The 18516-nt window shown below is 37.2% G+C and overlaps 1 protein-coding gene across 17 annotated transcripts in view; it reads right to left on the reverse strand.

Annotated features, from left to right (window-relative positions):
- The window catches only part of LOC307165763 (disks large homolog 1), a 116979-nt gene that overhangs the window by 51892 nt on the left and 46571 nt on the right, over positions 1-18516 (reverse strand). For 6 of the 17 annotated variants that reach the window (XM_079883713.1, XM_079883715.1, XM_079883704.1 and 3 more), the window contains one exon: positions 11451-11558. The exons of 10 other annotated variants lie outside the window; for them this stretch is intronic. In XM_079883713.1, coding sequence (XP_079739839.1) covers positions 11451-11558 — 108 coding nt within the window. Of the gene's footprint in view, positions 1-5785; positions 5964-11450; positions 11559-18516 lie in introns of those variants that run through there. One more of the 17 variants, XM_079883710.1, reaches the window with a different exon arrangement.

An 18516-nucleotide genomic window follows, 5' to 3' on the forward strand; every position in this document is an offset into this window, starting at 1 on the left:
GACTGTCAGAGCAGAACGTCATTGTTCCAACACAAAATGTTCAGTTCAGCCGATGACATGTAAGAGAGAGGCGTGATCATTTAATTACTGTACAGCTCATTTATTTCCCTATAGAGCAAAAGACTACAAAGCAAGCAGTAATATGGGTTCTACAGACTGTATTATAAGAAAACAGAAAAGCAGAGAAAGAATAGGGGAACAAAGAAAACCATTGCAAATGAATAAACATCCATGCCAATCACCAATTTGTTGCCATTTTCTGCTTCCTTTGTTCATTTGTAATTTAGATTATTACTGTTTTTATAATAACAGTAAAATGTAGGTGGTGCTTGTCTATGCAAAACTCACTGTAATATTAGGGCGTTCTTGGATGTTGTCAGTTGCTAAGATGCTCATGGTTGCTAGGTTGCTTGAATCAATAGATCTCACACCCAAATCTATATAATAATTGGGTCCATAGATAATTTTAATCTATTGGTTTTTTTTTTTTTATTGTCCACCGGTCAAAATTAATTCAACTAACTGCTTTGAATATTAATGAATGAACATTAATATTAATTTGTTCTATTATCAAACAATTATGCCTTGGCATATTTATATGAGATTGGTGTTGCATACAATGGGGTCCAACACTGGGGACCACTAGTAAAAATGCAGATTTTTCACATTTAACATTATTATCATCTTAAAAACTACAGTGAAAAGCTGAACCAACAAAGATCATGTCAGTATTTCTTAGTATTTGAAAGTACAATCTGATGATCATGTCCTCTTTGTCATTTCTTCATACTAAATGTTTAAAATTTAATTCCCAGATTTTCAATGGTGACTTTTGACACCCAGTATATAAATTAATAAATTAAAATGTAATGTTATATTAAATTAAATTCTAATTAATTGTAATAAAAATTAAACTACACATACAAAAAGCTTTTGTAGCTCTTTAATCTTGACAACACTGGCTTGACAAATACAATTATCAAATGGATCTAATGTAAAACATTTTTGACAAGACTTCTTTCACTTTTTTCACAAACTAGAACCTGTTTTCTACTGCTATTATACACTTAATCACAAAAGTGTGCCCTCACAAACAGACACGTTTGTTGAAATACTTTGACTCATTTTAAAGATGCCTCTCCATTCTAATAAGCAGCTGTCTCTTTTGTTTACCACCTCACAGTCTCTGAGCCATTCCTCCTTTTCCCCAACCACCAGCATTATGGGCAATCAATCGATAGCACAATACAAGGACAAAAGCCTTCGGAGCGTCCCTTGCCTCTTCCCCAAGCTCTCAGTCTCAAGGCCAAATGAATTTCAGCAGTAAACACGCAAAGAGATGAGCAGTTATTTCAGAGATGGGGTGACAATAAAAATGGCATGTGGTGCTACTCTACATGTTAATGTGTATATCTTCTGTCGGCAGACACCGCATGATTGTTACATTATCGTATTCGCAGTACATTTTCCTTTCATGCTCACAGACACACAATTACATTAAAAGGTATAAAAATGCAGAACCACCGAGAGACTTTTAAAATGCAGCATATCTAATGATAAGAGAAACACATGGGGATGAGCTCATGTCATGAGCTTTAGTTATTCATCCATTTATACTGCTTCTAACAAATGTATATATATCATGTGGTGTATGATATCTATACATACACCACATGATATATATATATATATATATATATATATATATATATATATCTCATGTGGTGTATGTATAGATATCATACACCACATGTATGATTTATAAAGAATCATAAATCATATACCACATTTGCAATATTCCAAGTCTTCTGAAGCCATTCAATAGATTTATGGGAGGAAAGATGAGCACACAATCACATGGACTACTTTTAAGGATACTTTCATGGTGCTTTTTTTGTCACTTTGAAGCTTGCCATTATAAATAGACATCTACTTTTGTTGTATGGTCTCTCTGCCTAACAACACCTTTTGCATTCTACGGAAGCAAGAAAATAAATTTGGTTAAAAAAAAACAACAACTGTGAATTATAACAGTATTCATTTGGGGTAAACTGTCACTTTAAGGCCCGGTTTCACAGACAGGGCTTAGATTAAGTCAGGATTAGGCCTTTGTTCAATTACGACATTTAAATAGCTTTTATAAACATGCCTTAGACAAAAACATTACTGGTGTGAATCTTGAGACAAAACATTTAAATATTAAACATTAAAATATGTCAGTGCAAGTTGCTTTCAGTTAAAGCTGCCGTCGGCAACATTTTTTTGATCATATTCAGTGAAATCGACACTATAATCCGACAGAACAACATAAATAAGGTGGTTTTAGAAAAAAACCCGAGCTTCTAACTCCACCTGGAGCGCGTTATTTGTTTTGCAAAAATCCACCGCTCCCGGATCATCGGGTCCAATCAGCGCAGGGGGGTGTGAGATCTGACTGTCAATCACAGGTCGTGCACACGCCACAGATCCCCTCTCCCTCGCGCACGTTACAGTCTCACATGCACACTACACGCCTGAAGATTGTACGAAGCGTGATGGCGGAGAGAAAATCTACTAACAAGCTTCCAATTCCTCGGTTATTGCTATCTATGGATAGAGTAGCCAGGGCAGCCTACCTCCGAGTCCATGGTGTTGATCGATGCTGAAGAGACGGACGCGTTCACAGAAAATCTGGTGCACACGCACTGACGAGCACGACCTCGATGGGAGGGTGCTCGCTGGTAGTGGGGGAGGGGCATGAGAGTTGTAAACATTCAAAAGTTTGGCTAAGTCGACCCAATCTGCCAGACTTGCCGACTGCAGCTTTAAAACAACTCAAACATGCATTTTAGTCTGGGACTAGCTTAAAGGAGTCATAACCTGCAATTTTCACTTTTCCACGAGAATCAATGTATGTTATGATTGCCTAACGATTATACACTGGCCGGGAAGCCGATATTTAAAAGTGAAGCGTTTGTTTACTTCAGGGTAAATAAACCAGCGCGCGTGCACGCGCACTCAAATACGAGATTTTGATTTCAGCCCCGTCTTGACGTCATGACGGGGCAGGATATACCATATATGGACACCGCAAACCTATGCCGCGGGAAGCCCGCCCCTCTCCCCCTCATATTCAGTTCAGTCGAGAAAGATGGAGAAACGAGTACACACCTGAGTTGCTCTGTGGTTGACTGCCACAAACAACATGTAAATGTGTTTTCTCTACCAAAAACGGACCAAACTATCAGGGACCAGTGGATGAAATTCATTTTTAATGACGCTGTCCCAACAACCCTTTCAACTGGCTTATCGTTAGGAGTCTGCGCTAAACATTTCACACAGGAATCATACACAAATTTGGGGCAATATCAGGCGAAGTTGGCCTCGAAGCTCTGTTTGGAAAAAGGTGCAATTCCAACCATCAGAGACTTGCCTGAAATTGAAACGGTAAGACTGAGTTTTTATTGCTCTACTGTGTGTAACAAACAGCAGCTAACAGCTAATGCGGCTATTGTATGCTAGCGGGAGTATTAGCTTCGAGGTAAACATGGGGAATGGCTGCTAACGTTACTTTGCAAACAACAAATGACTGAGATCATCATGAATTCGGCTATTGTATATTGCCGGTCGCGGCCAGGGGTGCGTTTCCCGAAAGCATCGTTGGCCAACTATGGTCGCAAGTTCATCGCAATGTCCATTGAACTCTATTGGTAACGACGGAACTTGCGACCATAGTTGGCCAACGATGCTTTCGGGAAACGCACCCCTGGTCGGGTTCATTCATAACTTGCGCCATGATGTCATTTTGGAATGATATGCTAAAGCGTTACCTGCGTTGTCAACCCCCCTCCTTCCTGCCACCAATCAACGCGCCCCTCATTTGCATTATTAAAATGACCGTCCACGACAGCCAAAATATCGCATCAGATCTCGCGAGACAATAATGCCTTCAGAAATAAGGGTCTGAGGAGCTCTGTGTTTATTTTTTTTCCACTTTTCTTTTTTAGAAGGGCCTGAAAGACTACAATACAGCAGTAGGTATCCAAGGTAATACTAGGTTATGACTCCTTTAAGCCTTGTCTGTAAAACCAGGGTTACGTGTTTTAAAGGTCCCGTTCTTCGTGATCCCATGTTTCAAACTTTAGTTAGTGTGTAATGTTGTTGTTAGAGTATAAATAATATCTGTAAAATTATAAAGCTCAAAGTTTAATGCCAAGCGAGATATTTTATTTAACAAAAGTTGACTACATCGAACGGCCCGTTTGGACTACATCCCTCTACTTCCTTCTTTAATGACGTCATTAAAACCGTTTTTTGACTAACCTCCGCCCACAGGAATGCTCCCTCAACTCTACCGAAATTTGTTTATGTACTTGCGCACTTCTAATAACTTACTGTGTTTACTCAGCTCTTACGGTGATTTTCTGAAGTAAAACTGACGCTTCATCTTTTGTGTGATGTACTACAATAAACTTTATTAAACTCATCAGTATGTTTGATCATCATTCAGACTGCAGACTTGTAGGCTATTAATAAATAATGGATACATACAAGCAGATGACAAATACGTTATAATAACCGTAATTAAACTACTAAACTATACCTGTTTTATCTCTATACAGCACTCTGACTCTGTAGGCATTATTGTCCGACTCAAAATGAACACCGTTACTGAGAGTTTCTGATATTATCATCATTCCGGGAGATGAAATTGTCCTGAGAGACTGAGTGCGAGCTCATGAAGCTCCGCCCCCTGTGTCGTGCAGCAGCAGCTCATTTGCATTTAAAGGGCACACACTAAAACAGCGCGTTTTTCTGAGCCCCAAAAAATGACAATTTAAACATGCTGTAAAAAATGATCTGTTGAGTATTTTGAGCTAAAACTTCACATACACACTCTGGGGACATCAGAGACTTATTTTACATCTTGTGAAAAGGGGCATAATACAGGACCTTTAAAGAAGTTTATTATCATGCTAATGATAAGTAAAAAACAATGCAATCACAGCATGAACATTTTTTTTTTCTTTTCTTTTCACCAAAATAACTTTGTGCCACTTACAATAAGTACATTTTTAACAAAAATAACAACCTCTAAATCAAACCAAACCAAAACCAACTGAAAAAAAACAAAACAAAACCAAAACCAATTGAAACCAAACCAAAATACAAAACCTACGGAGCCCCTAAAGGGACAAGGTGATGGTGAACAAATCTGATGGGAGAAAAAATTATATTCCAATGCTTTTGCATTCTCTCGCAAAACTTTTGTGTTCCCCTGAATAACTTAGTGTCTGCACGCAAAACCTTTGTGAGTGAAATAATGAGGCAGATGAACGTAATACTTCCGAGAGTGAAAGCAAAAACAATGAAATACAATGTTTCCTCCCCTCTCATATTTTTGTCCCTCACCACGTCCCCTTAGGGTCTGTTTAAAAAAAAAAAAAACACTAAAACACGCACACATAACAAAAATTCGACAACTTTACAAAAAAAAAAGTATGCTGCAGTTACTTTGCAGTTAAACTGGACAGTCCAAATCTGTGCATACTTTAGTATGAAAGTACATAGAAGATACTGCTTCTAACAAAAACTAAATGATAAACTTACACCTTTAAAACCATGTCCGTAAAGCGTTGCATTTAAAAAGAAAGGAGGATGTTACAGCGGAGGCAATCTTTTCCCCCGCTTATCTGTCCTGTAATTTACATGCACAGCTCAAAGTCATTCTGTCTGGAGCAAACACGTCCTGTGGGCATGCATTTCACAAACCTGCTTCATGTATATAATACTAACTATTACCCACCAGCAACTGCAGCTGCAATCTCTTGGTCCTCCTAATGCTACTGATCAGACGTCGTCCCATCTTTTTGGCGTACCAAATGGATGCCAGCATGTCACTTGCTAGTCCTGGCACAGTGTGGCATCCAGGGTTTGACAGACCACCCGATACAGCAAGGTACTCCTCAGCTCTGATCCGAACTCCCCACCCACCCCCAGAAGCTGCGTCAAGGTGATCCCATGATGCAGTGCATGCAGGATAGGACAGTGAGAAAGGGGGCTAGGAGCTTGTCCCTGCTTGAGCCCGCCAAAGAGCTTCACGGGTGAACACGTGGACCTGCATGCTGGCCGTAAGGGGACGGCTGGTGCTACAGGACTCTAAACTGTGGTCTGTTAGATTCCCCAAGAATGACACAGCTCATTTTTCAGTAATGCTGTCTCTCTCTCTCTCTCCCCCCCCCCCCTCCTCCCCTGCGATCCTCCTCTTTGCTCTCAGCTAGACTAACGGAGGTTTACACAGTCAGGGAGGACGTGGTTATGCTGGAAAGCAACGCGTTACGATGCAGAGACCGTAACGTGGCTGGAACAAACAGCATTAGTGGCAGACTGGCATAACTGGTGTCATGTTATAATGCAGGTAGCTACATCTTGTCAAAAGTTACACACAACGCACTGAGGTCTATAAACAATTCATCTTAGTGGCAACTGCTAGGCTGAAGCAGGATCCTCTGGAAGTATGCAACCAATATTGCCATCTTTGCTCACTGGGCCATACTTTTCAAGCCAATCACCAGAGCTGTAAATGTCATGTGACTAATCACAGGACACTGGAAAAGTACATCACTAATTGGTTGATCGAAATCTCACATTTTATTACCAGTGACAGACTATCCTGAGCGGACATCCAAGGCAGCAGACAGGGAAAATTTGTTTGGCACACACCAAGTCAAAACCCATATCTATAGGAAAAATATATATTCAACTTTTTTTTTTTTCCATGATAACACAATTGATTGATTAACATGAATGAGTCAGACAGCCTGCCTAAATTAAGACCTACTGTAATCCACGGATCTAATATGATGTTACACATCAGGTGTTTAACAAAACATTAAGAAATAACAGATAATGTTCGCGTGTATACTCACTAAAACAGATATTTTGAAATACTGTAATTCTGTGTATGCGTGTAGATCGGGATCACATGCTGTCTGAAGCGTCTTTTTGCGCACGCTTCGGATGTGTCAGTCAGCTTGAGTAAGATTGATTTGTTTACATCAGCATGATGTAAAATCACATTTCATTGGTTCAGACTCATGCCATCGAGAATTTGGAATGCTGCGTTTTACATCACAAGAATAAATTACATTTTTAAATATGTTAAAATAGAAAACAGCTACTATTGTGAGCACAAGAGACTTCCTTCAAAAAACGAAATATTTTTACCAACCCCAAACTTTTGTTTGCACATTTGATTTGATGTTACTGTAGATGTTCCAAATATTCACTGCAGCTTTTATGAGGTCACATCCTTCAACTCTCAGGCAAAACGCCCAATCTCTGATAAGACTACAAAGAGGTTATTCGGACGCCAGTTCTGCAGCAGTAAACAAAAAGTACCAAGTAACTTTCATGGATCAAAGTGATCTGCACTAAATGTGGGGATGATAATGTAAACATAATTTTTGAGTTCACCCAAAAGTGAAAATTGCATCATTTACTCACCCTCAAGATATTCCAAACCTGTAAAACTGACTTTCCTCTTCAGACACAAAAGAACATATTTTGAAGAATGTTGAGTTACAAAGTTACAATTGTGAGATATAAAGACTATATAAAGTTATAAGACTGTGAGACTATAATTCATATTGCTAGATATTTGTAACAAATTAAGTTGCAATTACAATCAATAAAAAAGGACTGAGACAAAATCTTTATAGCTCAGCAGTAAAAGCTTCTTCTTCAGTTCAAAAAAGACCATTTATTGACACTAAACTGCAAAAAGACAGCTTGCTCTGAAATCTTAAAAGTTGTCACTATTTCACCAATGTCACCATTGAGAAATGAACACAAAACCAGTCTCACTTAAACAGCAGTGATGCATATTTGGTTTTTAGCAACTAACATACAGCAAGTGAACCTTGGCATAAAGAGTAAAAAATATGACATGATTTAACACACCAAGTGGAGTCTGAGCTTACTGGCAGCCATTTGGTCTCCTTGTGATCAGCGGTCATGCGTCACTTTATTTGGTAACACATGGGATTTGAAGTCTTCACGCTCACAGTACACTTAGTGCCCCGTCACAGATCCACTTGTCCCCACAGAGGCTACAGGCTAAAACAAATTACTGATTGTACCTGAGTCAGAAAAGCACCTTATTAGAATTCAAGGCAGAAACGCCTCCACCTCCAGCTCCCATTACTTTATATGGCTGGACAAAACTAATGCACTTACTGCCCTGCAGCTCCAGCCACATTACTGCATAACTCTCCACTGCTGATGACAAGCACTAAAGACATGAGCACAATACAAACATGGAAAAGCCCAAGACCAGAGAATATGAAAAGATTAGTTCACCCAAAAATAAAAACGCAGTCATCATCTCCTCAACCATGTCTATGCTACAGTATTACTTCTTTTTCTTTTCTTCACGCAGCTCTTTCCATACAATGACAGGATCACTGAGTGTCACAGTATTGGTGTAGTCAACACGCATGACGAGGTTACTAATTCAATAACCTTTAATAAACAAACAGGGGGAAAATAGGGAGACCACCTGGTTGTTGCTCTGTTGAAGGACAGTAGATGTGATTTTGCAGGACACGTGTGAGGGATAAATTTACTACTACTATACGGTGTAAATATTGATTTACATCTGTTGGAAAGCCTATGTGTCATTACAATGGATGAAAGCATGTTTTAAATAACCAATAAGCTTTGCTTATTGTGATCGGCTCTCAATTTACCCAAGTTTGAGAGATGCCATGTAATTTACTCTAGGACCCATTCAGTCTGCTAAATATAATGAACTAAGTAACAAGCTTAAAGGTAAAAATCACATTTTATAGCAAAATAAATTTTAAGTAGCGACTAGTTTATTCCCCTCTATGCAACCAATAAATCAGATTTAGTGCATCTTGAACTTGTATTTTTATTTATTTTTCTGGCCGGTTTAATCAGGATGTTCTTATCCAGTATGTATTTAGATGAAGTTCTGGCTGGTGTAGCTGTATTTAACAACTTTGATGAGGTCCACACTTGATTCCTTTGCTCCTTCCAGTAGTCATCATCAGGGGAAAATCCCTCTCTATGACTAGGTTGGTTGGTTGGTTATTTTCTCGGTATAGAACATGATAGCTGGGCAAATGGATTTTTATAAGGCAATTGCATTTTTAGTGTTGTGTTTCTTATAGTGGTATTGTAATATCAAGGTGGGAAAAAATAAGTATGCAAACAATTGAAATGCGGGATAAATAAACACACTCAAGGTAAAAAGGAGAACCGACAACTAGGACTGAGAACTAAGGACTATATATACACAGGGAACAAACGATAAGGCTAAACGACACAATTAACCATGGAATCAAAAACGAACATAAACAGAACCGAAACTAAACACAGCAGGGAAAGAGGAACTAGAGGAAACAGAATATCAAAATAAGAGTCCATAGAACCAAACAGAACCATTACACTGAGGTGAGTGAAAATATTAATTTTGGGCTGAACTAATCCTTTAAGAACAAATGGATTCATTTTCAACATCAATGATAATAATGAGGAATGATTCTTGAGCATCAAATCAGCATTTTAATAGGTTTTCTGAAGGATCATGTGACAAAGACTGGTGTAATGGCTGCTGAAAATTCAGCTTTGCCATTACAGGAATAAAATTACATTTTAAAATGTATTAAAATAGAAAACGGTTATATAAAAATTATTATATTTCACAATATCACGGTTCTTACTGTATTTTGATCAAATAAATGGCACCTTGGTGAACGTAAGAGATTTATTTGAGAAACATAAAAAAAATAACAATAAAAAAAAAAAAAAAAAAAAAAAATTATATATTTATATATATATATATATATATATATATATATATATACACACACACACACACACACACACACACACACACACACACAAGAATTGTCAGGCAAATGTGCATGAAAAATACACTTAAATACACTTAATTAATTTCTGTTAAGGTTAAATGTGACAAATGTCATATTTTAGAAAAGCCAAATTTTTTTTAAACGACATAACTTCGATATTAAATACACAGGCCCTCTGTACCATCTGTTTGCGAAGAAGTCTGCAGGCCTGTTAATATAAAGACGATGCGTGTCTTGTTTCACAACCTCCCCCAGAAAAACATTTGTTGCCACAAACCTTATAAGCACCAAATGCCCACTTTAAAAAGGCGGTCTGACATTCTGTTCAGTGAACACGAAACAACTCTCTGAATGCATCAACAGAGAGAGGCTAGAGTTACACATCACTTCTTGAAAATACAACAAATGCATTTACATAGAAGATAATCTAGCAAAGCTTTTTACAAAATACATACAGTCAGTAACTGATTTCATTAGTTGAATGATAACTGTATCTCATAAGCTTTACCTCATATTTGGACACCCCAAAGAGACCTACTGATGAACATGGTTTGTTAGAGTATAGAGTATAGAGCTGTGCAACAAGTCAGACAAATTAAACATGAATTATTTAATCCTCTTTGACCCAAACACTGGCAAATGCCCATTTTTTTATCTGAGAAAATTACCTTTTCAAAAGCGCCAACAACAAACAGAAATGGTCATTTCTTTCCGAATAACATAAAGGGTTACCCTGGCAACAAACATTTCGCACTGATATAAAAATCTGAAAAAGTGTTCATCTTCAAAACTGTTTTTAGCTGTACTTGTTTTTGCCCCAAACATGTCAAAATTATTACTAATATTAGTTACTAATGAATAAACTCACTCAAAACATATTTCCAAAAACAAACAACAACAAAAATCTGAAAACAAGAAATTCAGAGTTTTAAAGAAATTAAAGATTTCATAAGAATTGAATCCAATGTATACACAGATATTAAAGTCAATGGGAATTGGTGTTCACGACACCTTTTACTTTGGTAATGTGATGCATTTTTAATAAGTAAAAATGTAATAGATGCTGGCTGTTACATAACAGAATGAAGTCAGACCTAAAATAATGCCTTAAAAACGCTTTGGCTATTGGTTAAAACAATCCAGTAGCCTAGCGTAACTGACGTCAGAGGAAAAATGTTATTATTTTTCTTATATTTTATTAAAACTTACAAAGACAATTGTTTTTCTTTTAAATAATACACAATAATAATATGAAATAACATGAAATTAAGGAAGTAAATAGGGAATTGACAGCATTTTGACTGCATGTTTACTGTATAAAATACAATAAATAGATCAATTATATAATCCAAACTACAACATTTCCAACATACATCCATGACATCTTACACTGTGACATGTCTGCTACCTAGTGTTTACAAAGCAAACTGCAACAGCTTTCTCTAAATTATAAGCTTGTCCCATCCGTTTTATCATTTTGCATGGAGAGCTGTGATTTGAATAATATGAATAATGTGAATAATAATGAAAAACGTGTGAATGAAGACCATAAAAATCGCACCGGGTTACCTGCATCAGTGTGTCACTTTGCGAGTATAGTGTGGCAAAGGCGGGGGCTGGAACCTCCTCACCTCCTAATGTTGACGGCCCATCAAAAACGCACTCCAGAGACTCTACCTGAAGAGGGGCACGCAGTTTCTCAGGTGATAAATATGAGTACCAAACACACGCTGAACACACACGCACACATATATACAGTGCTGGTCAGAATTATTTGCCCCCTTGGTACATATGGTCAAAGATGGCTGTAAAAAATAATCTGCATTGTTAATCCTTTTGATATTTTATTTTATAAAAATAGCAAAAATCGAACCTTTTATTGAAGTAAAAGAATTGAAAGAGTGTGTGTGTGTGTGTGTGGGGGGGGGGGGGCAGGGGGGGGAAATCACATTATGAAATAAATGTTTTTCTCCAAAACACGTTGGGAACAATTATTTGCCCCATTTTATTAAATACTTTTTGCAACCTCCTTTTTCCAAGATAACAGCTCTGAGTCTTCTCCTACAATGCCTGAAGAGTTTGGAGAACACCTGACGATAGATCAGAGACCATTCCTCCATACAGAATCTCTCCAGATCCTTCAGATTCCCAGATCCACGTCGGCGCTGCTTCTCTTCAGTTCAGCCCACTCATTTTCTGTAGGGTTCAGTTTAGGGGACTGGGATGGCCATTGCAGATGCTTGGTTTTGTGCTCAGTGACCCATTTTTGTTTTGATTTTGATGTTTGTTTTTGGACCACTGTCCTGTTGGAAGATCCCAACATGACCCGTTATAAGATTTCTAGCTGATTTTTTATCTGTTGGTATTTGATCGAATCCATGATGCCATGTATCTGAACAAGTATGAGAAAATTACTTTTTTAATCCCTGTACTTTTTTAATCCCTGTGTGCACCAAACCCATCTTAAGTGTTTGCTGCCAAAAAAGCGAATTTTTTTTGTTTCATCTGACCATAGAACCCGTCCCGTTTGAAGTTCCAGTAGTATCAGTTACTTTTCAAACGTTCTATGGACAGATGAAAAAGAAGAAGAAAAAATAGCTTTTTGGCAGCAAACACTTAATATGCTTCATACAGGGATTAAAAAAGATGTGTAAAATTAAATACTCTCTATCTTTAATGCTGTGGGGCTAATTTTCTGCCAGAGGTCCTGGACATTGTTCAGATACATGGCATCATGGATTCGATCAAATACCAACAGATAAAAAAAAAAATCTAAACCTGACAACTTCTGCTAGAAATCTTATAACGGGTCATGTTGGGATCTTGCAACAGGATAGTGATCCAAAAACAAACATCAAAATCAGAACAAAAATGGGTCACTGAGCACAAAACCAAGCATCTGCAATGGCCATCCCAGTCCCAGACTTGAACCCTACAGAAAATGAGTGGGCTGAACTGAAGAGAAGCAGCGCCAACATGGATCTGGGAATCTGAAGGATCTGGAAAGATTCTGTATGGAGGAATGGTCTCTGATCTCTTGTCAGGTGTTCTCCAAACTCTTCAGGCATTATAGGAGAAGACTTAGAGCTGTTATCTTGGAAAAAGGAGGTTGCAAAAAGTATTTAATAAAAGGGGGCAAATAATTGTTCCCAATAAGTTTTGGAGAAAAAAACATTTTATTTCATAATGTGATTTTCCCCCCACTTTCAATTATTTTACTTCAATAAAAGGTTAGATTTTTGCTCTCTTTTTTTTTTTTTATAAAATATCAAAAGGATAAACAATGCAGATTTATTTTTTATAGCCATCTTTGATCATATGTACCCAAGGGGGCAAATAATTCTGACCAGCACTGTATATATATATATATATACACACTGTATATATCAAACAATTTGCCCACAAGCAGCTTTAGAATGACAGTGAAGTGTGTAAAAGCATCGTGCCCTTCATTGAAACCCATGCAGCTACTGACACAACACAACAACTTCACTAAGCAACAAACAGCTGGCAAATGCAAAAACAAGTGAGGAATAAAACAATGTGCGTATGAGGCGAGTTCAGTCAAATGATTGAACCCTAATCACCCATAATGTCATGATGATGATCGTTCAGAACGCAGCACACATAGCACTTTTTTTAAAACATGGATCATCATGATGAACCGCAGACACTCATAAAACGCACACACTTGAAGTTGTGTGGCAGAAGACAGTGAGAAAATGATGTCATCTCCATTGCATGGAGCCATTGTGAGAATGCTTGGACAGATGAGTCACAATGTAATCACATGTCAGCTGTGTATCATTCTAGATAAGTCATGAAATAAATGATGTGTGTTTGTGTGTGTGTGTGTGTGTGTGTGTGTGTGTGTGTGTGTGTGTGTGTGTGTGTGTGTGTGTGTGTGTGTGTGTGTGTGTGTGTGTGTGTGTGTGTGTGTGTGTGTGTGTGTGTACACGTACACTTTTGGGCTGTTAAAAATGTTAAAATGGTGTAAATCCTATATGTAATTTGGTATGTAAACAACATTGAAATGATTATTTTTTTAAAAGTAACAATTACTCATAGGTGGGTCATCATGGAATTGCACCCACTCAAGACCACCCGAAAATTCCACAAAGTTTATAAAAAAATTGGCTAATTTGATTATGTATTCAGCATAAGAACACAGTACTCTCTAGATGTGTCCTTTTTCTCATTTCTCATTTTCATTCTCATATTTATGACCAGAATATACCCCAAAAAAGTTGATTTGTACCTAGAGCCAGGTATAATTTATATTTATCCATAGTTAGCACAGACATTGACAAATCTGACATTGACACCTTTCAAACGTTTGTGATCAATAAGATTAAACAAAAATATAAACTATTATTCAGCAAGGATATTTTTTAACTTTCTATTAATCAAAGAATCCTAAAAGCAGTTTTCAACAAAAATATTAAGCAGCAACATTTTCCATTTCAATGCTTTCGACATTGATAATCAGCATATTAGAATGATTTCTGAAGAAAATTCAGCTTTGCCATCACAGAAATAAAGCACATTTTAAAATATATTACCTCTAGTATATTATTTAACGTAGTTACTTTAAATTGTAATAATATTTCACAATATTATTATTTTTATCTGAATTTTTGATCGAATAAATGCAGCCTTCAAATAATTAAAAATTGGAAATTCATACTAGAGGTCACAAAAATCAAAAATGTATCACTCAGTATTTCCAAAATATGTAATATAACGTGACCCGCTTCTCTTAGTGCAGGACTTATGTTAACAAACAAACTATTTATTCATTCGGACAAAAATATCCCAGCTTAGCTTTGCTGTGCTTCAACACAGATATCATTGTAGGCCTCTACAAGCACGCAGGCCAGTCACAGGACGCTACAACTGTGGGACATGGGGAGCCACAAGATGTCATCCCCATCTGTGCCGACAGTTCCAGCCAAGCATGCAGGGAATCATAACACAATCCCATAATCAGGCACAAAGCTAAAATCTCAAACATCTATGACTATAAGCAAGTATGGCGTTGAACAAGTGCATCTGCTTTAGGAGGCAAACTCAGGCTGTGTGCCACTGAAGCAAAGGTTAAACAATCGGATATTCTGGATGGGAGCATCCCTGTATCTTAACTGCCAGAAGAGCGGTCTGTAAATAGAAACCTGACCAGGGGCATGTGGTTCATGTGTCGTGTGCTGCAGAAAGCATGCAGTCACGTCATCAAGAGTGCGTGGAGCAAGATCTGATTCATGGGAAATATGATCAACACTGACGAAAATATTCTGTATTAAAGCAGAGAGACAAAGAAATTACACTGCTAAAACACAATTTACATTTAAAAGTCCTAAAGAGACACCAACACAGCTAAAAAATGCAACGCTGTTGTTTTAAATGGGACCCAGAAACAAGTGGGGAAAAAACACTTGATATATATGGAAACAATTTTTTTACTGTACTACAAAAATATGTATAATTTTGTGTATCTTTTTATAAAAGTTTCTTTAATGCTTCTTATATCTCCCTATATCTGGTTGTGCATATTAAGATGGAATAGAATACAGTATATTAACACTGAAAAAAATAACATACTGCAAACTGCAAATGATCCTTACATTACAAATAACAGCCAGAAGGTGGCGTAAGACTACTGCAGTCACTAATAGGGACAGAAACTGAAAGATCATCACATTACCAGCCTAATTCGTAGGGAATTATTTTGAAACATCATCATCTTAAAATCACAACCAGAATTGCCGTTGAACTATCAAAGGCAGCAAGGCGGCAACATGATTCATTTTGAAAAGGAAAACAAACAAATTGCATAGGTGCATATTTGTAGCACGATGCACGCGTTCTCAGAGCTCATATTGTTGTGAGGGAGAGTTAAGAGAGCGTGCGCATCAGCTGGGCCAGCAGCCAGAAAGCACCATCAGCCTAGAGCACATGGACTGATTTAGGAGGAATGCAGGCTCATAGTGATGACAGAGCGAGTGTGTTTTTGTGTGTGCGGGGACAGAGAGCACTAGCTCGTGCTCTGCGCAGCCGAGGCTGATATGAGGTGACAGGCAGGGCTTGTCAGGCGCTGCTCTGTCGGCATGCAGGAGCTCCACTGATCTTAGCCCAGCACAGCTCCTCCTCAAACATCAGCACTGCTCACAGTGTGCTGGGAATTGTGAGTTTTCAAACTGCCACATTCATTTTGAATGTCTGCACCACATGGTTTTTATAAATAATGAAGAATAATCATGGTTTGTTGGGAGAACCGTTCAAGACGTCAGTGAGTGAGAACAATAGGCCATTAACAGGCCTAAAGAAATGCACAGAAAGCTCCATTAAAACTAAATTTCTACGTCATTCATAACAGTGTCCTTAACCCGACGTGAAGAGACAAGTGACAAGCGACAAGGAATTTGTCTGTCCAGACTGAACGCGATACAATGCAGCCAACGCAAAGATATCTGATTTTTAATGTGGGTAGGTCACAGATAACATGCCCTTTTTAGTTTAAAGTTTAAATAAATTTAGATATTTCGATTTTAATTTGTCGATTTATATTAAACCGTAAATATATTCAATCGTAAATATTATTAAGGATAAATATATTAACATAAACCTTCATTAGTTGCAAAATGGTGTGGCAAATGGATTTCAAAAATCACAAATATTACATATATTCTCTGAATTATTATGGTCATAAAAGCTGCAAAAAAATTTTTTGTTTAAAAATAAAAAAAAATAAAAAAAAATATATGGAATGTTGCATCACATCTGGTTAGGACACGGTGTAACATTTTATTAAATATTCTGGGTAATCTGATAGGCTACTGCTTTCAGCTATCATTATGAATGTATTCCCAGATCAGTTTAAAACATTTAAAATCCATTCTGCTGAATTCTGCAGATCAATTAAGAAAAAAGTGAATAAAGATATGTGCGGGCCATATCATAATGAATTCTTTTCAAAAATGGAAGTGTCCTCCAACCCTGAAAAGTTTTTCATTTGGCTAGTAAATTAAATATTTCACAGCTGAAACCATTAGCGTGACCGCTAACATAAGGAACTGAATACATAATCAGGCAAATCTTTTTCTGACAATCGTTTCACTCCGCATCCATATTTTATTCCATCTGACTACTGCAGAAAACTGTCACTGTACAACAGAACGTCTCTGTAGACTGGCTATAATGCATTAATGATGACCAGACAAAAAAGAAAATCTAACTGTGTCCAAGGCCAGTTAAGAAGTAATGTTTATGGCTGCTTGAGTCTGTGCTTGGTCTCTTCTCATTTGGCACTTGACTTGCACTAAGTTTCTACAATTAACTATCAGTGAAATAGTGATATAGAATTTTAAATAATGTATTTCAAAATACATGCATACATTTTTTTTTTATAAATATGTATGGTAACACTTTATTTTACAGTGTCCTTGTTACATATGTTATATGTACTTACCATAGTATTACCTGTAAATTAGGAAAAATTATATGCAACTAACCCTCAACCAAATTCTAATCCTAACCCTATAGTAAGTACATGTAGTTAATTATTATTACTCAGTACTTAAATATAAAATTACACAGTAACAACGACACCTTAAAATAAAGTGTAACCAAATGTATTAGTGTGTGCTTTGTGCTTAGAGTATTGTCATTAGCTTAGCTGCATATGCTAACAGCTGAAAGTCTAATCTCAAATCCACTTCGTGAGTGCAATATATGTGTTGTGCAAGAATACAAAATTTGAATACTCCAAGTAGAAAGTTTAAAACTAATCCCTGAAGTTTATTTTGGTTGGGAACAGTTTCTTGTTTAGGCAGTAGATAGCAAAGCAACTAACTAGCATTTGGAAGCAGCTTAGCTGGTCTTAGCTGATTTAAAGGTGCTGTATGTAACTTTTTCACTCTACTAAAGCATAAAAATACCATAATATGTTCGCATATATTGAGAAAACATGCTAAGTTAACATACTCATTTCTCTGAAAAACACTTCTACAGCCAGTTATTTAACTTTGAAATGTGCATTTCCAGGCTGGAATGTTTGTTATTGTTTTGGTCTGTAATACTGCACATTGCCAATTTTCATTGTCCATTGTGATCGTTCCTGTTGCGTGTGCTCAAACTGGCAACCCTTGTGAGCGCCGTCCAGTCTGAGGAGCAGGTGGCGGGAGAAACGACGATCTCTGATATTTTGAATTCGACTGCAGTACTTATTTCGACCACTAGTTGTCATTCTTACATACTGCACCTTTAGGCCAGTCAAGCTAGTGTTCAGTTGATTTAGCTGCTCTGCAAGTTTGTTTCCCAGCTAGCCCAAAACCCTTTAAAACCAAAAGACCAGACCAGTTGAAACCAGCAAACTAATTTGGCAAACAAAGAAATATAATGTCCGCACACTAAAATTACAGCTCCAGTGCAATCATTCGACCAGTAAGCTCTTCATCAAGCACAATTTTACACACATTGTGCCTGATGAAGATGACCTGATGGTCAAAACGTTGCACTGTTTATTAATACATTTTTGGAGCTGTAATTTCAGTGTGCAGACTTTTTGGTTTGTTTGTTTCTTTCTATCTTTTTATATTTTTGTCCTGCACCTGAGCCCAGTTTTGGGTTTTAAATTTGA

Source organism: Squalius cephalus (genome assembly GCF_949319135.1).
Source record: "Squalius cephalus genome assembly, chromosome: 10".
Lineage (NCBI taxonomy): Eukaryota > Metazoa > Chordata > Actinopteri > Cypriniformes > Leuciscidae > Squalius > Squalius cephalus.